Source organism: Heteronotia binoei, chromosome 5, assembly GCF_032191835.1.
Source record: "Heteronotia binoei isolate CCM8104 ecotype False Entrance Well chromosome 5, APGP_CSIRO_Hbin_v1, whole genome shotgun sequence".
NCBI classification, from domain to species: Eukaryota; Metazoa; Chordata; class Lepidosauria; order Squamata; family Gekkonidae; genus Heteronotia; species Heteronotia binoei.
The window spans coordinates 26350871-26376192 of record NC_083227.1 but is presented as its reverse complement, the minus strand read 5'-3'; the positions used below and the strand labels follow the sequence as shown (position 1 = coordinate 26376192).

At 45.9% G+C, this 25322-nt stretch overlaps 3 protein-coding genes across 3 annotated transcripts in view; 1 reads left to right on the top strand and 2 right to left on the bottom strand.

The window, feature by feature from the left end:
• Nucleotides 1-19370, top strand: part of LOC132571230 (zinc finger protein 420-like) — a 170565-nt gene extending 151195 nt beyond the window's left edge. Inside the window, exons 2-5 of the mRNA XM_060237958.1 lie at nucleotides 10659-10773; nucleotides 11983-12062; nucleotides 13205-13331; nucleotides 16542-19370. Of these exons, the coding sequence (XP_060093941.1) occupies nucleotides 10659-10773; nucleotides 11983-12062; nucleotides 13205-13331; nucleotides 16542-18442 (2223 nt within the window). The 3' untranslated portion in view covers nucleotides 18443-19370. The remainder of the gene's footprint in view (nucleotides 1-10658; nucleotides 10774-11982; nucleotides 12063-13204; nucleotides 13332-16541) is intronic.
• Nucleotides 1-25322, bottom strand: part of LOC132571228 (zinc finger protein 345-like) — a 279214-nt gene that overhangs the window by 170715 nt on the left and 83177 nt on the right. The window lies entirely within an intron of this gene.
• Nucleotides 1-25322, bottom strand: part of LOC132571316 (gastrula zinc finger protein XlCGF57.1-like) — a 397476-nt gene that overhangs the window by 342886 nt on the left and 29268 nt on the right. The gene's annotated exons all lie outside the window — the stretch shown is intronic.

Genomic DNA, 25322 nt, shown 5'->3' with positions numbered 1-25322 from the left:
TTGATACTGCAATAAATCTTGACTGACTGCCACAGGAAATGGTGGCAGCCAAAAACATAGACAGCTTCAAGAGGGGTTGGATAAAAAAACCCAAGTATTAGCCACAAAGTAGGGTTGCCCCGTGGCACAGAGTGGTAAAGCTGCAGTACTGCAGTCCTAAGATCTGCTCACGAACTGAGTTCAATTCCAGAAGAAGCTGGGTTCAGGTAGCTGGCTCAAGGTTGACTCAGCCTTCCATCCTTTTGAGATGGGTAAAATGAGTACCCAGCTTGCTGGGGGGGGGGGAGTGTAGATGACTGGGGAAGGCAATGACAAACCATCCCGTAAAATGTCTGCCGTGAAAACGTTGTAAAAGCAACATCACCCCAGAGTTGGAAATGACTGGTGCTTGCACAGGGGACTACCTTTACCTTTTTAGGGTTGGAACACTGTGTCTGTGCCGGTCATGCTCTGTATTCATGGTGCTTTTGGGGGGGCAGTGGGAGGGTTCTGCAGTTCTGGCTCCACTGGTGGAACTCTTTGTAGTAATGTCACACGACTCAGGGTTGAGGTTCACGCACCAGTCTGTTCAGTCTGTGCTGCTCTTCTGACTATCAGTGGCTGCGTTGCTTTATTTATATACATTATTCTTTACACAATCATTCACTAACTATGTGCAGAATGAAACGACCAATGTTTACTTAAGCTTGTAACCCCAAATGTGGATTCCAGGAAGGAGGTGAAAGGACAGCACATTCTGAGACCCTCAGCATTCTTGCATAGGGCAAGGTACATGAGGGCTTAATGTTGCCTTCTGAGTCTTAAGATGGAGGCAGGACAAGGTTGGCTAGGCCATTGTCCTTCCTTCATCTCACTCTTTTTTGTTTTTTGTTAAAAGGTGTCTGACCCCTCACCATCATTCACTGGAATTGATTGTATTAAAGGGGCGTATTGTCCCAGTTGCTTTGCTAATACATATGCATGGTTGGCTTGCAAGGTATCTTCTTCTCTTGACGGTTTACATATTCTTGTACACAAGACACATAAGGAAGGCAAGCATTGTACAAAGCAGAACACCGCTACAGATAATGCTATCATTACCAAACCCCACAGACACAAAGTGCCCAACAACCCTGTAGGCAGCCAGGACCGTAGTGCTTCCCACCAGGATGGTAGAATGTCCTTATGAATGGAAGCAGCCAACTGCCGTAGGTTATCGAGCTGATGGTTTACTCTTTGAGAATTGTCAGTGATATTGAAGCAACACATATTGTGCAATGATTCACATCCTTGGTGGTGAAGAAGGAGCAGATAGTCTATAGCTGCACGATTGTCTAAAACAGCATAATGTTCTGTGATTAATAACAGCCAAGGCTGGCACCCCGATGAGTGAAGCAGCAAGGGACACATATTCATCTTGAGATAACAATGCCATATCAGAAGAATCACAAGTAGAGTCTAAGGGGACAGTTTCTCTGCTAATGCATGAGGCAGAGGATTCCTCAGTGGAACAGGCTTCCTCCTTGGGAGGTGGTAGGCTCTCCTTCCTTGGAGGTTTTTCAACAGAGGCTAGATGGCCATCTGATAGCAATGAAGATCCTGTGAATTAGGGGGAGGTGTTTGTGAGTTTCCTGCATTGTGCAGGGGTTGGACTAGATGACCTCTCTAGGCTAAACATATCCTCCTCCTTCAACCTTTCTTCATAGGACTTGGTCTCCAGACCCCTCACCATCTTCGTCGCCCTCCTCTGGACCCGTTCCAGCTTGTTTACATCCTTCTTAAAATGCGGTGCCTAAAACTGAACACAATACTTCAGGTGAAGTCTTACCAGAGCAGAGTAAAGCAATACCATCTCTTCACATGATCTGGACACTATCTATTAATACAGCCCAAAATTGCATTGGGCTTTTTAGCCACCGCATCATACTGTTGACTCATGTTCAGCATATAGTTCACTAAGACCCCCAGATCTTTTTTGCACATACTACTGCCAAGACAAGTCTGCTCCATCCTATAACTATCCATTGGATTTTTCCTACCTATATGTAGAACTTTACATTTATCCCTGTTAAAATTCATTTTATTGGTTTTAGCCCAGTTTTCCAGCTTGTCAAGATCATTCTGTATCCAGTTTTTGTCTTCTATTGTTTTTGCAACTCCTCCCAATTTAGTATCATTTGCGAATTTAATAAGCATTCCCTCTATTCCTTCATTCAAATAATTTATGAAGATGTTGAACAAAACAGGTCCCAGGACAGATTCTTGAAGCACTCCACTTGTCACTCCTCTGCAAGAGGACGAGGAACCATTCACAAGAACTCTTTGGGTGCCATCTGTCAACCAGTTACAGATCCACGTAACAGTAACAGGATCCAAACCACATTTTATCAGCTGCAAGTTGTTCCTATACCCTTGGATGCATTTCATCTGGCCATGAGGACTTTGTTTCATTTAAAGAAACTAGGTGTCTAAGTACTACCCTTATGCTGATCCTAGGTTGCAACTCCCGACCTTCATCATATGTTCTGTTTTTGCCATGTTGAGCACCATTTCCTTCAAAAGAGAAGGCTGAGGAAAAGTAGGAATTGAGCAGTTCTGCCCTCTCTTTATCATCTGTTACAATTTCACTTTCCTGCCTCACCTGATAAATGGGCTCTACTGCCGTTCTGCTAGCCCTGCCGTCCCATGGTATCTCTGTGGAGGCTCCACCTAATGGAGGAGTCTTGCTGCTGTCCTGCCATCCCATGCTTGTCCTGAAGGAGCCCCAAATGATGGAGCGCATTTGCTAATGTAGTGCCGTCCCATGATAGCCCTGAAGGGGCCCCAGCTAATGGAGGAAACTAATGGTAGCCCTATGGAGGCCCTACCTGATGGAGGACTCTAGCTGCTGCACTCCTGTCTCTTGCTAGCCCTGAAGGGGCCCCGACTGATAGAGGACTCTTTCTACTGCACTTCCATCCTATGCTAGCCCTGATGGGGCCCCAGCTAATGGAGGAAACTTGCTGGCATACTGCCATCTCAAGCTAGCCCCAAAGGGGCAGAAGCTGATGAGGGACTGTTGCTGCTGTGCTACCGACCCATGCTAGACCTGAAGGGGCCCCAGCTGATGGTAGGAAAGTTCCTGTTGTAGTGCTGTCCCATGTTAGCCCTGAAGGGGCCCCAGCTGAGGGAGGAAACTCTTTTCTGTACTGCTGTCCCATTCTAGCCTGTAAGGGGCCCCAGCTGAGGGAGAACACTTGCTGCTGTACTGCTGTCTCAAGCTAGCCTTGAAGGGAAAGAATCTGTTGGGGGACACTTGCTACTGTACTGCCGTCCAATGCCAGCTTTGAAGGGCCCCAGGTGGTGGAGGACACTTGCTGCTGTTATTCTGTTCAAGGCTAGCAATGGTGGGGTCCCAGCTGATGGATTATTGCTTCTGTATATTGCTGCTGTAACGCTGTTGCATGCTAGGTGCGAAGGAGCCCAACTGATGGAGGACACTTCGGGTTGTACTGCTATCCCATGCTAGTCCTGAATGAGCCCAAGTGATGGAGGACTCTTGCTGCTGTACTGCCGTCCCACGCTAGCCCTGAAGGGGCCCCCACTGATGGAGGACACTTCCTGTTGTCCTGCCATCCCATGCTAGACCTGAAGGGGCCACAGCTGATGAAAGAAACTTCCTGTTCTACTGCCGTCCCATGCTAGCCCTGAAGGGGCCCCAGCTGATGGAGGACACTTGCTGTTGTCCTACCGTTCCATGGTAGCTGTGAAGGGGCCCCAGCTGATGGAGAACAGCTGAGGGTGGAAACTTTCTGCAGTACGGCCACCCCATGCTAGCCCTGAAGGGTCCCCAGCTGAGGGAGGACACTTCCTGCTGTCCTGCTGATCCATGGTAGCCCTGAAGGGCCTCAGCTGATGGAGGATAATTGCTGCTGCACTTCGGTCCCAAGACACTACTATACCACCATCTGATGTGACCTCTGAGCGGGCCGCACTGTATGGAGGACACTTACTGCTGTACTGCTATCCCATGCAACTCTAAAGGGGTCGCACCTGATGGAAGACACTTGCTGCTGTACCACCATCCCATGCTAGCCCTGAAGGAGCTCCACCTGATGGACGACAGTCGCTGCTGTACTGCTTTCGAATTCTACCCTTGAAGGTGCACCAACTGAGGGAGTGCAGTTGCTGCTGTAATGCTGTCCAATGTTGGCCCTAAAAGGGCCCCAGCTGATGGAGCACACTTGCTGCTGTAATGCAACCTGATGATACCAGGCAAGGGGCCCAAGTTGAGGGAGGACACTTGCTGCTGTACTGCTGTCCCACTCTAGCCCAGAAGGGACCCCACCTGATGGAGGACACTTGCTGCTGGACTGCTGTCTCATGCTAGCCCTGAAGGGGCCCCACCTGATGCAGGAGATTTGCTGCTGTATTGCCCTTCCATGGTGCCCTAAAGGGCCCAAGCTGATAGAGGACACTTGCTGCTGTACTGCCACCACATGCTAGCCCTAAGGAGGTTCTAGGTGATGGAGGATACTTGCTGCTGTACTGCCATCCCATGCTAACCTTGAAGGGGCCTCAGCTGATGGAGGATACTTGCTGCTGTCCTGCTGTCCCATGCTAGCCCTGAAGGGGCCCCACCTGATGGAGGACACTTGCTGCTGTCCTGCCGTCCCATGCTAACCCTGAAGGAGCCCCACCTGATGGAGGATACTTGCTGCTGTCCTGCCGTCCCATGCTAGCCCTGAAGGGGCCCCATGTGATGGAGGATACTTGCTGCTGCACTGCCCTCCCATGGTGCCCTAAAGAGCCCTAGCTGATAGAGGACACTTGCTGCTATACTGCCACCACATGCTAGCCCTAAGGAGACCCTAGCTGATGGAGGACTCTTGCTGCTATACTGTACTGTAAATCAGGTGGAATTCCAAAATCTAACTCTATGAGCTGCTCCAGGAAAAACTGCTCTCTCAACACTTCTGTCAGCTAAGGATAGTGTTTCACTGGGTGGACTTCCCCAGGAATCGTTCCTCAGCGAATTGTATTTCGTCTATATTGTAAACAGTGTTTATACAACTATATTGTGTCTCATAATTGGTTTGTTCTTGTTCCATTGCATACTGTGTGTCAGGCCTTGAATTCAGCAGGAGCTCACGGGAGCGCAGCTGCTGAATTTTTCTGAGTGTTCCCCCTCTTCCTCCCCACCTACTTTGGTAATTGAATAGTAGGTGCAACTGCATAACAATCCCTGGATTAGGAGAGTGGGCAGGCAGCCAGCCAGCCACCAGTAGCTTTGCCACACACCGATACAGCCCTCTCTAGCAAGCAGCTGGCTCAGTCAATGCTGCAGATTCCCCCTCACCTGACAGCTCTGCCCCGTGCAGAGTTACTCGCGAGCAGCCCCATCGAGCTGCATTAGAGGGCGCCACTGGGGGCAGCCCGTCCGGGTCTGGGCACCGAAAGGGTTAATGTGAGCGAGCTGCTTCCTAGAGAGGCCGAGCGAGGGGGGAGAGGACAGGAAAGAGGAAAAGGGTTTTTCCGGGTTGAGGGAAGCTTTGCTATTGAATGGCCGAGGAGACCAGGGAGGACTTCTGATCCGCAGCAGGAGGGAAAGATCCTTGGAAGGTTTATTCACAAGTAAGTCATAGAGGGAGAGGGAAGGAAATCAGCTTTTCAGTCCTGGAAGAGAGAAATTCTGCAATAATGTGCTTTGTTGTTGTTTTTTTTAAAATGGGGAGTTGGGATTAAATAGTTTAAAAATACAATTAGTCTAAAACATCTGTTCCGTGTAGACAAATGGCGGCCTCCTGATTTTCTCTGTTGCCCTTGGCACAGTGGACCCTGCCCGCTTGTTGTGTCTCTGGCCCCGGAGGGGGAAGAATTAATTGAGGGGGGGGGGCTGTGATAGGGTTGCCAAGTCCAATTCAAGAAATATCTAGGGACTTTGGGGGTGGAGCCAGGAGACATTGGGGCAGAGCCAGGAGCAAGGGTGTGACAAGCATAATTGAACTCCAAGAGAGCTTTGGCCATCACATTTAAAGGGACTGCACATCTTTTAAATGCCTTCCCTGTATTGGAAATAATGGAGAGGGGCACCTTCTTTGGGGGCTCATAGAATTGGACCCCCTGGTCCAATCGTTTTGAAACTTGGGGGGGGTGTATTTTGGGGAGAGGCACTAGATGATATACTGAAAATGTGGTGCCTCTACCTCAAAAAACAGCCCCCCCCCCAGAGCCTCCGATACCTCCAGATTAATTCCCCATTATACCCTATGAGAATCGATCTCCACATAGGGAATAATGAAGTGCCCAGCAGACATTTCCCTCCACCCCCCGCCCCTTTCTGGCAACTCTGAAGTGAGGGATTGGCATCTCTACTCACAAGTTGCTGCCAACTTCTTCAAACACAGACACCCCATCCCAAGAGGAAGCCTTTCCAATCAGAAACTGGAACCTCCGGAGGGGGAAAGTCACATGGGGGCTGTGGGGACGGGGCTCCCCCCGCCAGCCGGCCAGCTGACTGGGGGCGGGAAGGAGCCCAGGAAAGCAGGAGAACCCCTACTGGGACCTGGGGATTGGCAAGCCTAGGCTGTGGGTTGGAATGGGTCAGATCCTTCCTCACAGACCGGACCGAAAGAATGACCACTGGAGATCACTTATCCGTTTGGGACGTACAGGGCACAATCCTACACCCCCCCCCCCCTTTCTCTTCTGCCTTTATGCAAAGCCCTTACACCGAATCATCTGTAGTTTTCGACTAGGCTGTCATTCATCTGAAGACAATAGATTTTCTGGTGATGCTATAGAGGCGCTGAGTCACTTCCTAACTGCTGTGGTTAAATGCCTCAAAGTGAACAAATTGGGGCTCTTCGGCTTGGAGAAACGTCAACTGAGGGGTGACATGATAGAGGTTTACAAGATTATGCATGGGATAGAAAAGGTAGAGAAAGAAATACTTTTCTCCCTTTCTCACCAGACAAGAACTTGTGGGCACTGGATGAAATTGCTGAGCAGCTGGGTTAGAACAAATAAAAGGAAGTACTTCTTCACCCAAAGGGTGATGAACACATGGAATTCACTGCCACAGGAGGTGGTGACAGCTACAAACACAGGCAGCTTCAAGAGGAGGTTGGATAAACATATGGAGCAGAAGTCCATCAGTGGCTATTAGTCACAGGATATTGATGAACTTTGTCTGGGGCAGTGATGCTCTGTATCATTGGTGCTTGACTTCTAGCATCCTGGCCCCACTGGTGGACCTCCTGATAGCACCTGGGTTTTTTGGCCACTGTGTGACAGTGTTGGACTGGATGGGCCATTGGCTTGATCCAACATGGCTTCTCTTATGTTCTTATTTGTAGTTTTCAGCTTGGCTGTCATTCATCTGAAGACAGTATATTTCCTGGTGATGCTATAGAGGTGCTAAGTCACTGCCTGGCAGCTGTAGTTAAATACCTCAGAATGAATAAATTGAAACAAAATTGTGGAAGTGATGCCGGTTGGAAAGGTGGAGGTCTTGAAGGACATTCTGCTCTCCGCTTTCCATGGATTTTAGCTGACCGTTGACGGCTCACTTAAGAGCCTCAGGGTTTTACTAAACCCAACTGAATTGCTAGAGAAACAAGTTAATGCTCAGCCTAACATTATCTTGATACAGCTAAAGAGTGATCTCATGGTAACACTGAGACTAGACTACTGTAATGCACTGTACCTGGGTATCCCCTCAAAATGAATCTGGGAACTCTAGTGCAGAATGTCACAACTCAGCCATTATCAAGATGGAGCATGAATATTACTCCCCTTCTGCAGTTTACTGCATTGATTGCCCATCCTTAACCGGGCTCAGTTTAAAGAACTGGCTATCCCATACAGAGCCCTTCATGGCCTTGGAACCTCCTTCCCGCAAGGCAGGCTCTCCCCTTATGCTTTGCTATGACAGCTTTGCTTGTCTGAGCAGGAACTTCTGCAGGGCCCTCCCTGCACATGGGCAGAAATCATCAGCTGCCTTTTCCCTTGAGGCCTGCACCTTGTAGAATGGTCTGCCTGAGGTCAGAAAGGCTCCCAACTTTCCACAGCACTGTACGAAATGATTCACAAATTCATTTGGATAAATTCTTAGGGACTGTGTGGTATACTAATGTGTATTTGTTGTTCTTTCCATGAAGTCACAGCTGACTTGTGACCCTGCAGGGTTTTCAAGGCAAGAGATGTTCAAAGGTGCTTTGCCTCTGCGTTATGACCCTGGACTTTCTTGGTGTCCCATCCAAATATTAGCCAGGGTCAACACTGCTTAGCTTCCAATATCTGATGAGATCAGGCTAAGCCTGGTATATCCAGTTCAGGGTACTAATCAGTGTTCCCTCTACGAGCTGCGGAGTCTTGTGAGCCAAAATTCTACTCCATGGGCCACTGGCATTAAAGTTGTGAGCTGTTGCATAAATTAGTTTGCTCTGGGGTCATTTTTCCTGAGTTAAGACAAAAAATATATGAGCCGGAGGCTAAAAAACTGTGAGCTAGCTCACACTAACTCAGCTTAGAGGAAACACTGGTACTAATGTGTGTAGCTTATTCTTATTTGTCGGAGATGCTTTAGGCTGATCCTGCATGGAGCAGGGGGTTGGACTAGATGGTCTGTATGGCCTCTTCCAACTCAATGGTTCTATATTAAGTAATTTTTGTACTACTGTAAGTTGCATCCTACAATGTAATTTTGCATAATTAAGTGGCTCATGTTAACAATTATGCTTTCATTCAACATTGTTTTTCTGATTTCTGGTTGGCTCTGCAACTAAAATTCTATTTCATAGTTCAGGGGTGGTCAACGGTAGCTCTCCAGATGTTTTTTGCCTACAACTCCCATCAGCCGTAGCCAGCATGGCCAATGGCTGGGGCTGATGGGAGTTGTAGGCAAAAAGCATCTGGAGAGCTACCGCTGGCCACCCCGTCATAGTTCATTGAATCTATCATCCTACTGATTGTATTGAGTTACCCTGCATAAATTCCCTTGAGTCCCAGTGAGAAAGGCAGACTTCAATAACGTTTGTAAGTACATACACAAACACATACAGGGCTTTTTTGTAGCAGGAACTCCTTTGCATATTCGGCCACACCCTCCTGTTGTAGTCAGTCTTCCAAGAGCTTACAGTAGGTCCTGTACGAAGAGGCCTGCAAGCTCTTGGAGGATTGGCTACATCAGGGCAGTGTAGCCTAATATGCAAAGGAGTTCCTGCTACAAAAAAAGCACTGCACACATACATACATACATACATATGTTTTAATTTGTTAGCTGCCTTGGTAGTCCTTGAGACAGAAAGGCAGGATCTGAATTTTGAAAATTAAAAAATTCTCAGCCATGCTGGTCATAAGGAGGCCCAAAAAGGACTCCCCGGCTTGATCAGAAGAGATGAATCATACAAGCAGATTGGATTCCCCACATGCAAAGCATTTGGGGCATAGTTTCATGTCCCATTTGCCGTTTTCCTGAGGGTTTGTTGCCTCCACCTGCTCATCCAAGCAGCCCCCTCTGTCCTGACCTGAAGAGACTTAAGGCCTCTCTGCCCCTTCTAGTCTACTGGCTGCTTGGACAGAGCTATTGCCTAACATTTCCAGCCTATTCAGAAGATAACTGAAATGGTTAAGGATCTTCCAAGCCACTTTATACAGGGCTCCAGTTTATATTGGGAGTAGTCCCTCAGACAGACTGATATGCAGTCATAGGAGGCCAAGATCATAACATCGACAACAGATTTTTAAAGAGCCAAATAGATTTGGTTTACTTTTTTGAAGGACCAAACAGGCATACCTAGGAAAGCTTGACACATAATGTAGCACAATGTCATTAATCCTGATCTGCAAACTAAACAAGAATGCAACATCAGTTTCACTGGGGAAATATTTAGGTGTCTTTTGACTGGGGTTGGTGATGTAGCGCCATCTCCCTTTTGTTTCCTTCTGTCTTTTAAATATGTTTTTCCTCTTTCTCTTCATAGCCACATGAGCAAGCATATCCTTCCACAGTCGGAGGCAACCCAAGAGGAAGGGAAGGAAATGGAAGAAAAGGACCTGGAAGGACTTGGAACTGGCAAGAGATCAAGGAAAGGTCCCCATCCCATCCAAGCAGGAAGTGGTGCTGCACTTTGGGAAAGAGCTGTGCCAGAGATCTTGGCTGAGGACACTGTGACAGCAGATGCACGCAGCCGATGCTTCCGGCAGTTCCGCTACCATGAGGCCAGTGGACCCCGAGAGGTTTGCAGCCAGCTCCATGGACTTTGCAACCAGTGGCTGGAGCCAGAGAAGCACACCAAGAAGCAGATCCTGGACCTGGTGATCCTGGAGCAGTTCCTGACTATCCTGCCCCAGGAAGTGCAGTGCTGGGTCAGAGGATGTGGGCCAGAGACCAGTTCCCAGGCAGTGGCCCTGGCTGAAGGTTTCCTCCTAAGTCAGGCAGAGGACAAGAGACAGGCAGAACAGGTGAGGGGGTTTCCTTTGCTCAGTTCAAGGAACAACCTTATGCTAAGGCAACCCGGCCAGATATATTTGCCTCTAGAAAATACACTAGGTTGGGAAGAAAACCTAGCTGTGATTCTTGGCCCTGTGAGTGAAACAGTTCTGTTGGTAGATGCAGGACTGAGAAGGCTGGGAGTGGGCAGGATCTAAGCCTGTTCCATTTCTTCTCTTACCCATCTCTCCTCCTGCTCTTTCAGATGCTGGGACCAGCAGTGAAGATGGAAGCTAACTTCTCTGAGGAAGAAGGATCTTCTTTGGAGGAAGGGTGGGGGGCTCAGGCCCAGGAGCACGGCCAGGATGCCCTCTCATGTGGTAAGGCTGTTTTGTGGCCAGATGGTATCGGGGCACACAGTGGAGTTGTTGGACTGAAAGTTTAGGATGGGAGAAAAAGGAAACACTTCTGCACATAGCACAGAGTCAATTTCTGGGATTCAGTGCCACAGCATGTAGTGATGGCCACTCCCTTCAAAGGTGATCAGACAGAGTCATAGAAGGCAATTCCATTCTTATTCACATTTACTAAAATGTTTCTGTGTCACCTTCATTCCATTTGTGAGACTCAGGGGTGGAATTCTAGGAGGAGCTCTTTTGCATATTAGGCCACACACACCTGATGTAGCCAATCCTCCAAGAGCTTACAAGGCTCTTTTTTGTAAGCTCTTGGAGGATTGGCTATGTCAGGGGTGTGTGGCCTAATATGCACACATATGCTAGAATTCCACCCCTGGTGAGACTCAAAGCAGCTCAAAAAAGGAAAGGGAGACTAGTCTGGGTTCAGTTTGTTAGCCACTGCAGTTGAATGGAGCCTCCCTGTTCACAGGGTGCTGCTTGTGGGCAGGCCTCAGATTCAGTGTGCTCACAGGAGCACAGCTCCTGAACCTTTCTGAGAGTTCCACCTCCTTGTCCATTGAATAGTAGGTGCAGCTGCGTAACAATCCCTGGATGAGCTCCACCACCTGTTTTTTCTACAAAATGACCACTGGTTGGGGGGGAGAAGATTGTGAGTCACTCTGGGATTCAGCGTAAAGGGCGGGATATAAATCCAATATCTTCTGGATGTGATATCAGGGCATCAACAGACACTCTGGAAACTCATTATTACTCTGGAGTTTTCATATACACTGAAATCACCTCTTGGCTTTTGAAGGGATGTGTCACACAATGTCATTTCTGCCCCCCCCTTCCTTTTCTCCTGCCATCCGGGACTGAAGGGCCTGACAGGAGAACAGAGTGCCTGGGGCTTGGATCTGATCCAGCAGGGATGCGATCATGTTTTTTTTTTCTTAACTCCACAGAGCACATTTCAGTTCTCACAGAAATATCATTGGGTCAGCAGTATTTAGAAGCCCCCAAGGTTCTTGGGTATCTGGTGCTTCTCTTATTTACTAAAAAATACTTACCTATTTTGTTGGGTGTGCCTATGGCAAGGTTTCACAGCCTTTGGGTCAGAGGGTTCAAACAAGCATGTGGAAAAGGGTGTCTAGGCTAACAATCTTTCTTCTTTCTTTGTCTTCCTCTCAGGTAGCGGACAGGCGGTGTTCAGCCACTGTCTTGGCAGAGATATGGAAACAGCTGCTGTTCTTCCAGTCCAGGTAGAGGAGGTGAGTAGGAGACAGCCTGGTCCCACCCCACCCCCAACCCCCGCACCTAGAGATGTGAAGGCCTGGAAAAATTTGGGGGGGGGGGGGAAATGGGTTTTTCCTTTTTTTTCCTGAAGCCTTTTTTGTTTGTTTTTTTCCTTGAAAAATTGAAAAAAAGAAAAGAAAATTGACTATGGAACGTTTTATTTTAATATGATGAATATAATATTTTAAGACAAGGTGTTCAAATATTTTCCAAATCATTTCTAAAAAATATGTTTGGTATCAGATTATTCTAATTTCTGTGCACTGAGGACAAGCAAGTCCTAAGTCATGCTCATTCATTGAAACTTAGTCCTAAACTCCCTTCTATACACTCCCCCCCTTTCAATTCTTTTTATGAAAATGAGTTTTTATTTAATACTGTGAAAAGGAAATATGAATAATTGTTACTTCTGGATTTTTAAAATTATTTTGTAGAGGTTTTTTTGTCTCTTCCACATAAACTAGCAAACAGTTCAGGAGATTGTTGCTCCATTTGTTACAATTACAAATAAATATTATTTAAAAAGTAAATTCTGTTTGTAATAATTGTTTGGGTACACTATATTTTTAATATGCTAGTTGTGATAATTTCATGCCAAGTAAAATTGTCCATAGTCATATTTTATGTTCCTAAAGTCCGAGGTTGGTAAAATGAGTACCCAGCTTGCTTGGGGGAAAGTGTAGATGACTGGGGAAGGCAATGGCAAACCACCCCGTAAAAAGTCTGCTGTGAAAACGTTGTGAAAGCAACGTCACCCCAGAGTCGGAAACAACTGGTGCTTGCACAGGGGACCTTTCCAAAGTAACAGAATGACTTTCAATCTGGAAAACAAAAAAGAAGTGCTAATGTGGCATTTTTTTCAATTTTTCCGAAAATTTCTGTTAAAAAAAACAAACAACCTGGGGTTTTTTCTGACCTTCAAAATTTCCAGAAATTTTACATCTCTACCCCCACCTTCACAGGGGGGCTTTTGCTAAGGTGTCCAAGGGAAAGAGGCTCAGAATGCTGCTCCTTCTGCCCATGACAAGCTCTGCATCCTCCTTGACGGCCCCCCCTCCCCAGTGTGCCTTGTCTGCCTGGCATGATCTCTGACAAGGGAATCTGCTTTTTCTTTCAGTGTCCCTTTTCCTTTGAGGAGGTGGCTGTGCATTTCACTGAGGCAGAGTGGGCCCTGCTGGATCTGGGCCAAAGAGCTCTCTACAACGATGTCATGCTGGAGAACTATGAGACTGTGGCCTCTCTGGGTAAGGGTCTTTCATAGGTGCCAAAGGTACGAATTGCTGCCATTGAGATTAGGAACAACCCAATTTTTTAAAATTATATCTAATTAAATGTTATTATGTTTTCTGCACAAATAGATACAACAATCAAAATATATAGCAAATACAATATATCAGTTAACTTCCTGCTACTATGCGAGAAAATAAAAGGGAAGAGTCAGAGACATACGAGCCTCTGCTCCCCGAAGACAGCTGGGCCACTCTGGAGAACCACAGTAGAATAAGATGGGACATAAAGAAGTTGAAGTAACAGGCTTCTGTCCAAAACCTGCCACAAATTGGATGGACTGAGGGATAACTTTTTATACATTTCTACTAAGATGAAGGGGAGTAAGGGTGTTGGCACTGGAATGTGGGAGTGATGAAAAGTCCATCTCTTTGGAGATAAACCAGTTTGAAAGGGGGTGTGTGCATGTGCATGCATTGTGGTGGGGAGCTTTCTTCTTTTGCATTACAGGGAAAAGTCTCGAGGAGAAGTGTTCCTTTATGGAGACTGAGAGTTTAGATAGGCAAGCAGATTTTTGAGTTTACATGATGCAATAGGGGGAGCAATCTTCCTCCCCACCTGTGACAATCCCATACACTTCCCTCCATCAAAGGCAAGGTTTTACCTCTGCTTTTCCTGTCCCTGAGCTGCCCTAGTAATGGATCCTCTTTTGAAGAAACTTTGCTAGTCCACCCTGAGTCAGTAAGATAATATTGGATGTTCAGTCACCCTAGGAACCTGAGGGATCATCCTTTAACTTTAACCACTGAAAACAGCACCTGAGACGTTTTAAAATTCCTAAATAACAATACTTTATTTAACATAGAGGAAAAAGGTCAGATGAAATCAGGGGTTGAAATTTCTGAGGTAAAACCAGTACAAGTATGGACTTTTGTTCTTATATCTCAGGCTAATGAGAGGTTCTTAAGTTATTCACAGTTAAATCTTTATGCTGAGAGGCTTTTGTCCCAGGGTTTCCTCAAAGACTCTAGTACACTTTGAGCAATCTCTGACCTTTTTTGTTTCCAGTACCTAAATCTCTTCTCTTGGAACTCCAGTACTTGTCTTGAATTTTTAACTGACTTTTTAAGATCTCACACCAGACCAGGGATCTCTACACTCTCCAGAAATAACTTCCTGTTTGGGTAAGGAATTTTTAAATCTCCCTAGAAGAGTTATCCCCTTTCCTTGGCCTGAAATGTTAAGGTTGAAATCTGACTCTGTCAGCAGTAAACCCTTTTACTATAAGGGATAGACTCATAAAGTCTCAGTACATTACTCTTCTCTGCTAAGGCAGAAATCTGACTGACCTCTCCTCAGCATCCAGCCATCTCAAGACTCTCTGCTCAGCTGATGCTAACCAATCAGATTGCTTGGAGCAGCCTATCTCTCAAGGCTGTCTGTGAAGAATTAAGCCTCCACAGTGTTTTAGTTGTTTGTACAGCACTTCTAAGTTTCTTTAAAAATGCAGTCCATCACACCAACACTTAAAAGAAATGGTCGGAGCTGGCTTATTGTCTTGATTATTTAGATCATTATTCAAGCCAGATTATCAGGGAGGGAACTCCTTAGGTCCTTGGAGAAAAAGCCCACAAGATACGCTCTCACATGATTAGTGGAGAAGTTGCTTCACATTTCTTACATGCTGACAGCATGACTCACTATCCTTTTGATATTCATTTGACCCCAGCTGTTTTTCATTGTTAGGTTGATGGTAAAATGTGCAGGTGGACAGGGATCCAAAACAGAGGTCCCTAGTAAAGGGAAGTCCCATGGCATCAGGTCAGATCCTGATTTCTCAGTGTCCAAGCTTTACAACACAACCTTCCCCCTGAGTGGAATCAAGGCCATCCACATTGATTTCTTCCCCTTAATTGGTTAGGCTTGTGGGCTTTGGTCTTGTCATGTTTCCATCCTGCCAGAAGAATTTTTCCTCCTCTTTGGATTTCTTTCTCATATAAGAATGATCACTCTCTCTCCCTCTGCCAAAAAAACCCAGGAATGTAAGAGAGCCAATTTGGTGTAGTGGTTAAGTGTGCGGACTCTTATCTGGGAGAACCGAGTTTGATTCCCCACTCCTCCACTTGCACTTGCTAGCATGGCCTTGGGTCAGCCATAGCTCTTGCAGAGGTTGTCCTTGAAAGGGCAGCTGCTGTGAGAGCCCTCTCCAGCCCCACCCACCTCAAAGGGTGTCTGTTTTGGGGGAGGAAGGTAAAGGAGATTGTGAGATGCTCTGAGACTCTTCGGGGTGGAGGGCAGGATATAAATCCAATATCATCTTCTTCTACTACTTAAGAATAGTTAGGCTGAACAAGGCAAAAGGGTCATCAGAAGTTCTCTTCAGCCATCACTTAGATGCCTTAATCCCCCCCTCCCCCAACACACAACCGATATCCCTTCTGAAAAACCATGGGGGGAAGGTCCCTTGAACTGCAGGGCTCAACTTGGTGAGGTTATAGCACCTCCCTTCCGTGGAGCAAATATTTTGAAGGGAATAAGTTCTGCCAAAGGAAATGCACATTAATGAATGAATGCCTGATTGGTGGCTTGGATATTTACACAGGTACTGATCGGACCTCTTTCTTTATTCCAGCAGCAGATGTTGAGGAGACACTTGAAGAATTTCAGGGGTTCCTGTTGGAAAAAGCCAAGAATGGAGAGGCTGCAAGAAATTTTAGAGATGGAGATGGGACCACACAGGCAGGTGGGAGGGCATTTTTACCTGTTATTGTCTATTGGCTGGATGCTGAGGAGAGGTCAGTCAGATTTCTGCCTTAGCAGAGAAGAGTAATGTACTGAGACTTTATGAGTCTATCCCTTACAGTAAAAGGGTTAACTGTTGACAGAGTCAGATTTCAACCTTAACCGAATACAGTTTGATTTCAGCCTAAACTGAGAGTAGTTGACACAGACAGAGACCTGGGGGAAAGTTTGGCAGGGAAGTTTGGGAAGTTAATGAAGACTCCCATTCAGGCCAAGGAAAGGGGATAACTCTTCTAGGGAGATTAAAAAATTCCTTACCCAAACAGGAAGTTATTTCTGGAGAGTGTAGAGATCCCTGGTCTGGTGTGAGATCTTAAAAAGGGCTTAACAAGCCCTTGAAACGCTTTGAGCATGGATGGAATTTCAAGTGCAAAGTAGACCTCCTTGTGTGGGTACTGATGGGATCCCTCTCTTTATTCCAACAGAAGATGATCAGAGGAATGAAGAGTATGAAGAACTGCATTATCTGTCACCAGATGAAGCCGAGAATGAAGACCTGAGAGAAAAGAATGAAGACTTCAACTTCAGAACTCAAGGCAGACCCCAGAGGCAGAAAGGAAGCCATGCAGTTGAGAACAGAGACCAACCCATTCCTTTCCAGGGTGGAGATTTCCATGAAGCAATTCACATGGTGGAGGAAGCATACAAGTGCTTGGCATGCGGAATGGTCTTCTCAGATGAAACCCAATATAATATCCATTTGCAAATGCTGAGTGGAAAGAAGACTCATCAGGGCTTGGAGTGTGGAAACAGCTTCCTTTGCAGAGCAGAGCTTTTTAAACATCAGCAGATACATGTAGGAGAGACACATTATAGTTTCTCAGACTATGGCGAGGGTTTCTCAGAGGAATCGGACCTTATTAAACACCAAAGCATTCATTCAGGAGAGAAGCCATTGATCTGTTCAGAGAGTGGAATGACATTCTCTGATGGAAGACAGGGAAATCTGTATTTCCCAAGGAACACTGCAATGAAGTCATGTAAATGCTTTCAGTGTGGAAGGTACTTTAAATACAGATCACAGCTCCTTGTTCACCAAAGAATACACACAGGGGAGATACCTTTTGAAAGCTCAGAGTATGGAAAGAGATTCAGTCACAGTGGTGATCTCTTACTGCATCAAAGAACCCACACAGGAGAGAAACCTTTTGAGTGCTCAGAATGTGGAAAGAGATTCAGTCAGAGAGGCCAACTTCACAAGCATTTAAGAACTCACTCAGCGGAAAAACCTTTTGAGTGCTCAGAGTGTGGAAAGAGATTCAGTCTAAGCAGCCACCTTCAACTGCATCAAAGAACCCACACAGGGGAGAAACCTTTTGAATGCTCAGCATGTGGGAAGAGATTCAGTCAGAGTGCCCATCTCCTAGTGCATCAAAGAATTCATACAGGAGAGAAGCCTTTTGAATGCTCAGAATGCGGAAAGCGAGTGAGTGACAGTAGCAGTTTTCAACGGCATCTAAGAACACACACAGGGGAGAAACCTTTTGGCTGCTCAGAGTGCGGAAAGAGATTCAGTCAGAGTGGCTATCTCCTGCTGCATCAAAGAACACACACAGGGGAGAAACCTTTTGAATGTTCAGAATGTGGAAAGAAATTCAGTCGGAGTGGCCATCTTCACAAACATTTAAGAACCCATACAGGGGAGAAACCTTTTGAATGCTCAGAATGTCAAAAGAGATTCTATGGGGCTGGCAATCTTCAGCAACATCAACAAATCCACACTGGGGAGAAACCTTTTGAATGCTCACAATGTGGAAAGAGATTCTGTCGGAGTGGCCATCTTCACCGGCATTTAAGAACTCACACAGGAGTGAAGCCTTTTGAGTGCTCAGAACATGGAAAGAGATTTAGTCTGAGTGGTGATCTACTGCATCAAAAAACGCGCACAGGGGAGAAGCCTTTTGAATGCTCACACTGTGGAAAAAGATTCCGTCAGAACAGCCACCTTTATAAGCATTTAGGAACTCACACAGGGGAGAAACCATTTGAGTGCTCAGAGTGTGGAAAGAGATTCAGTCAGAGTGGTGATCTTCTCAAGCATTTAAGAACTCACACAGGAGAGAAACCTTTTGAGTGCTCAGAGTGTGGAAAGAGATTCAGTCAGAATGGCAGTCTTCAGCAGCATCTAAGAACCCACACAGGGGAGAAACCTTTTGAGTGCTCAGAGTGTGGAAAGAGATTCAGTCAGAGTGGAAGTCTTCTGCAGCATCATAGAACCCATACAGGGGAGAAACCTTTTGAGTGCTCAGAGTGTGGAAAAAGATTCAATCGGAGTGACAATCTTCAACAGCATCAAAGAACTCACACACAGAGGATAATCCTTTGAATTCTTAGAATATGGAAATCACTTTTCAGCAGCATCTAAGAACCCACACCATGAACTCACATGGGGAGAATCCATCTGAATTCTCAAGAGTGTGGGGAGTGATTCTGTCAACCTCACCATTATCAGTAGCTTTAAAGAACCCACACAAGAAAAAAACCATGTAAAGTCTTAGCTTGTGAAAAGAGTTTTTCTCTTATTTCACACCTAAAAGACAACCAAAGACCATAGAAACCATGGTTTGGAGTAGTGGTTAAGTGTGCGGACTCTTATCTGGGAGAACCAGGTTTGATTTCCCACTCCTCCACTTGCAGCTGCTGCAATGGCCTTGTGTTAGCCATAGCCTTCACAGAGTTGTCCTTGAAAGGGCAGCTTCTGGGAGAGCTCTCTCAGCCCCACCTACCTTACAGGGTGTCTGTTGTGGGGGAAGAAGATAAAGGAGATTGTAAGCCGCTCTGAGACTCTGATTCAGAGAGAAGGTTGGGGTATAAATCTACGGTCTTCTTCCTCTAAAGTCTTCTAATAACCTTACATCTGTCCAGAATCCCGAACTTAACCTGGAAGAAATGATAGAAATGGTTGGACTGAGGAAAGATCTTAAATAAATCTCATAGGGAAGAAAGAAAGGATGTGTTCTGAAGGTGAAGGAGATTCAAGAGCAACCCATATTTCCTTAACAAGGAATCTGCACAGGTGAAGAACCTCATAAATACTCACTGTGTACCAAAAGCTTGAGGCAGAGATCCAGAGATAAAGGCAAACCTTTCCTATAGTGGGTTATGAGGCTCTTCTTTAAATGCCCAGGTGTTGGAGGCTCAGAAATGCTCTGAAAGTAGTTATGTGAAGGGACTTTTTAGTGGTTGCCCTACTTCAGTACATCTGCCAAGCTAGCTCTTTCTGACATTTGCAAAACTGGCAAAAACATATCTGTTTCCCAAATGCTATCAAGAAATACACAAATCAAGATTGCAGATAACTACAGGCTCTCTGCTACTGGCATAAACACAGTGTGAACTGCCTGCACCCTCATTTACACACACATTTATCTGCCAAGAAGTTCTGGAGAAGCACTTCTGTCCAGTCTCCTGTGAGCTTTTTGGGGTGTCAGCGCTTTGGAACCCAAAGTGTTCTTGCAGTAGGATTAATTTAGGTTGTCCCACAACCCACAAACTCCGTAAGTTCAAAGGGGTTAGACACCCCCCCCCCAAAAAAACCCCAGTATTGTGGAAATGAGGTGGTATCCTTGGAGCTGGCAGCTGAGTGTTGTGGGACACAAACTCCTCAGTTCCAACTGGCTTTGCTACCCACTTCCAGTTACTTTCTAGCTCTGCCCTCTTGCCCTGAGCCCCACTCCCTTTTCCTGGGCTCCATGAGCCCAAAAATGTCATGTTAAATGGACAGCACACTATTTATATCCAGGCAATTGATAACCCTGAAGTAAGCAGGTGTTTTTAAGAGAAAAGAAAGCTCAACTAAGGAAGGGTTATAGCTCATTAAAGAGATCTTTATTTCTTTTTGGGTTGTTTTTTCCTATGGCTTGTGGGTGTTTTAATGAATTAGGTTTTGTTAAATGTCTCAAAACTTGCTGCAGCTTGTTTTTTAAAATTGTATATACAACTGTAAGACAGAAATCCTCTTGCAGACTTCTGAAACTGGCATTTTTTGCCATGACCAATCCCCAGGAGTGAACCTGACCCAGTTTGCTTACATTCATGATGTGAGTGTGTCAAGGCAGTTGTAAGGATTAAATTTTTGTGCAGAAGTTGCCTTCTCGGAAGAAATATTTTATCAGAGCATTTTCCCATATTTTATTAGAACATTTATATCCCAGTTTTCGTTATGGTTCAAGGTGGCTTACCATAATACTTACATTTTCAGTTAAAACCAAAAATAGTGACCCACTTAAAAGATGCCTGCCTTTCAAACTGCCTCAAAAGCCTAGAGAAACAAGCAGGGTCTCCTGAAGACCTCCAAGGAGGAGATCTTCCCTCGCCTCTTCAGGGAACCCAGCCCAAGAGACGGAAAAAGCCTAAGCTCTGGTAAATGATACGTTTTCATTTGGTTGTGTGCCAAATTTTCATTGTTTTGTTTATTCTGAGTTCTTCTATGTAGGAGAGGTCTAGAAATCTCCCATTTATTTTGGGGGGGGGGTCAAAAAAAGAAGCAGTTTAAACATCTGGATGCAGGTTCCTTCTAACTTCGCGTTTCAGGGAGCGTTATAGAACACCAAATTCTTCAGTGGTTGTGAGGGAAGATCTGTTGTGGGACAGTGAGAGGGGGTGGACAATATTCCTGCTGACTCTCCATTGATACCATAGACCAGGGGTGGCCAACGGTAGCTCTCCAGATGTTTTTTGCCTACAACTCCCATCAGCCCCAGCCATTGGCCATGCTGGCTGGGGCTGATGGGAGTTGTAGGCAAAAAACATCTGGAGAGCTACCGTTGGCCACCCCTGCCATAGATGTTTTTATCCCTTTCTGCCAAGATGGTAATTGGGGGAATCATCCTTTGGTGGTTCCAGTCCCATCTGGCTGATCAATCTCAGAAACAGAGTTAGGGGAACCTGCTTTAGTTGTGCCACAATCTGGGCTCTCTCTTGTCCTCCAACCAAGCAAGGAGCAGGAAGTGATCAGGTTCACCTCCAGGCCAGGAACCGATTCCTCCACTGATCTTTGCAGATCGAAGCTCTTGTTGGAAGCACAAAAGCCAAGCAGCCTGGAGTCTCTCCTGGCTACTTGGCAACCCATTTAAAAGAATGTGGCCATCAGGAAAGAGTGTGGGATGTACAAAGACGGCTTTGTGGTTTGAGTTGGCTCCAAGAAGACACCCCCTCCCCCGGGGCCTTCAGAAAGGACTTTCTAAACTAAGACGAGTTCTAGCAAACAGAGCCAGAGAATGCAAAGACGAGCAAGTCAAAACTGTTTGCTTATACAAGTACAGAGCTTCCTCTTCCCCTTTGTGCTCTTCAGAGGCTCCTGCTGCTGCTCTTGATGCTTCAGCCGTCTCCCTCTTGGGCCTGCAAGAAATCAGCAGCTCCCTCAGTCAGGCTCTGGGCCTTCTCTGTCCTCCGCAGGCCAGGCTGACTGACTCAGGGGAAAGAGTTTTAAATAGTACCTAACAGCTTGACAAACCCTGCCTTTATAATATATCCTAAGAGGGAAATTTTAATTATACAATTTGTCGCTGGCTGAGCCTATCAAATGCCAGCAAAGAAATCAGCAGTGCCCTTTGTCAGGCTCTGGGCCTTCTCTCTCCCAGGGCAGGCCACAATGACTGAGGGAAAGTGGGTAACACGGGAGCAATTTTAGTAACTGCCCCTTCTCTATGATTTTGTGCTCCCTGGGGCCTGTGTCCTAAACCTTTTAATAAAAAATAAATAGAAAATGACAGGGGTTACATTCAGGGCTTTTGTTCTGGAAAAAGAGGTGCTGGGACTCTAGGGAATGGAGAAACACACGGGTGCCCCTCATGAATTTTTAAAAATTTTCTGAGAATTTTATTTCCACAAATTGGTTCCAGAACTGTTTCACTGTGTTCGCCCGGGGGGGGGGGAGAGCCCTGGTTATACTAAGTATGTGCAAAGGGCTTTGCCAGAGTAGAAACCTTGTAAGACATTAGGACAAATAACACCAGGGAAGAAATTTTATTCTGATTGCTTTGGACTCTTTTGCCATCACTGATGATTGGCTGCTTTTATTGCCCAGGTTTTTTAGGTCTCAGAAATGAGTTCCATGACAAAGGGTCTTTTTAGTAATTGCCCCTTTTTGTGTGTGGAGCTCTGTGCCTGTGGAAATGTTATAAAGCGCTTCTTTTTGCCTTTTCAGAAAGCCTTTGAGAAAATACGCAGTCCTAAATTTGACCAACCTGCATCCTGAATTGGCAAATGGTTCTTTCCTGGCAGGCAGGCTTGAGATGGCGGGAGGGTCAATATGGCTGCCTAGAATCACAAGGGGGGACCTGCCTCTCCCCATTTGTGATGCCCAGAAACTTTAGAAAGCAGTGGGTGGGGTGGAATTAGTGGAGCTGAGGAAGTGGGGCTACTGGATTTCATTACAGGCTCCCCATCTTTTCCCTCAAAGTTTGGACAATCCTGAGAGCTGAGGCACAGTGTGAGAGTTTTTTTAAAAAACTCTCGAGAAAGACCAGAAGTAGGGTTGCCAGGTTAATTGTTCTGCCACAGATGTGAGAATAGGAGAGTGCCTTCTGGGAGGGGGGTGGAAAGGCAGGGTTTGGGAAGAGTTTGGGAATGGAAAAACACAGAGCTTAGGGGATGTACATGGTAAGCCACAATTCTCCCCCTCTAAAGTCCTCCCCTCCTCTCTTCTTATGGATGGCCAGCTTTTAAACTGTCCCTTCAATATTTCTTTGATTTTGAGATAGAATATCTGACTAAGTTGTTACATTATTTAAACTATTGTGTGTATGCTGTGTTGCCATATATGATTATGGGTCATGAAGCCATATATGTCATATGTTTTTAAGCTATATTTTCTTGTTTTGTTTGCTATTGAACTAGGAATGTCTTTAATATTTGTAAAATTGCCCTTTACATGTGCTTTTTGGTAACTACTTCCCCCCTTTTCCCTTTTTTTCCTGTTCTGTATCCCCCTAAAAAAAATAAATAAAAATCTGTTAACAACGTTTCTCTGGTTTGTGCAATTATCAGCCAATAATTCACCTCCAGGTCAGGAAAACCTCCATGCATTCAACTTCCATTCAAGGGATAGGAAATGTTCCTCTTGGCAAGACAGCGAGACAGCCGACCCACCTGTCCTGTGACTTCCAGGTGGTCTGGGGAGAAGATAATGCCTCCAAAGCATTTAAGGTCAGCATTGTATCCATTGTCTTGTTGCTCTTTGGGGAGGGAGAAATTTCCCCTTAGTTTCCCCTCAGAGCCCCTGCCTCTCAGCCGAACCCACCTTACAGAATTGATGCTTGGAGGATAAAACAGGGAAGGGGAGATTATCATAAGCCATTCTTGGGTTCCCATTGCAGACAAAAGGTGAGGGGAGGGCTCGGACAGGTATAAATATCTAGTGTAATTTTTTTTCAACAATGGAAACTGCAGCTTTATTGGTGTACCTGGGATTTTTCCGCTTTTCATTGCAGCTTTTAATTTAGAAAAGCATCTGCATGTCTCTCGTCTGGTATAAGGACTTGAAAAAAATGCAAAACTCAGTAGGGCGAGGGGTGGATATACGTACATTGTTTGATTATACGCTCTCTTTTTGAAAAAATATATGAGCATGTATTAATAATCTGTGACCCCATGGAGAACAAAATATATGACCTCAGATGCAGAGAGAGAGCCCCCTTCTGGTAGTTTTTAAGAAGAAGAAGAAGTGCAGATTTATACCCTGCCCTTCTCTCTGAATCAGCGACTCAGAGCGGCTTACAATCTATATCTTCTCCCCCCACAACAGACACCCTGTGAGGTGGGTGGGGCTGAGACAACTTCTGCCAGAGCTATGGCTAACCCAAGGCCATCTAGCAGGTGTAAGTGGAGGAGTGGGGAATCAAGCCCAGTTCTCCCAGATAAGTGTCCACATACTTAACCACTACACCAAAATGGCTCTCAGAATTCCTTGGAGGGAAGGCTACCAGGGGGTGCCTGGAGATCTCCCGGCAACTCAACTTGTAAGTGTCCTACCTTGCAGGGTTGACCTGGAGAAAATGGCTGCTTTGGAGGGTGGACTCTATGGTATTATGCCTCAAAGGCCGCCCCCACAGGCTCTCCCCCCAAAATCTCCAGGTACTTCTCAACCTGGAACTTGTAACCCTACCTGGAAGGTTAGGACAGAGTCTGGATTCCTAGAAAGTAGGCTGAATGTGAACATACATGCCCCTCTACCTTCAGGTGTCCCCAGAAATAAACTCTCTGCTAGCTCTTATGAGTGAGCTTTCCTCTTTTAGAGTCCACACCAGTGCTTTAGGGCTGAATCCTGCACAAGTGCACCTTCCTCCTTCCTTGGTGCTGGGTGAATTAAAGATTTTGGAGCTCCATAGGAAGGAGAAAGAGAAGAATCCCTGCACAGGAAGGCGACAAGCTGCTGGCAATAAAAACAGGGAAGAGGAGAGAGAGATTCCTTCCCCACCCCCATGCATCTAGGAGCAGGGGATATATTTGAAATTTCTTCAAATATATTAGAAGCAGGAAACCAGCCAGGGAGGCAGTGGGGCCCTTGGATGACCATGGGGTAAAAGAATTACTGAAGGAGAACAGGGAAATGGCTGAGAAGCTGAATGCATTTTTTGCCTCCGTCTTCACTGTGGAAGATGAGAAATGTTTGCCCGCTCCAGAACCACTAATTTTGGAAGGGGTGTTAAAAGGCCTGAGTCAGATTGAGGTGACAAGAGAGGAGGTCCTACAACTGATAGATGAATTAAAAACTAATAAGTCACCAGGTCCGGATGGCATACATCCAAGAGTTCTGAAAGAACTCAAAGTTAAACTTGTGGATCTCCTGACAAATATATGTAATCTTTCATTGAAATCTGCCTCCGTTCCTGAGGACTGGAAGGTAGCAAATGTCACGCCCATCTTTAAAAAGAGTTCCAGAGAAGATCTGGGAAATTACAGGCCAGTCAGTCTGACTTCAATACCGGGAAAGTTGGTAGAAACCATTATCAAGGACAGAATGAGTAGGCACATTGATGAACACGGGTTATTGAGGAAGACTCAGCATGGGTTCTGTAAGGGAAGATCTTGCCTCACCAACCTGTTACATTTCTTTGAGGGGGTGAACAAACATGTGGACAAAGGAGACCCAATAGATGTTATTTACCTTGACTTCCAGAAAGCTTTTGATAAAGTTCCTCATCAAAGGCTCCTTAGAAAGCTCGAGAGTCATGGGGTAAAAGGACAGGTCCTCTTGTGGATCA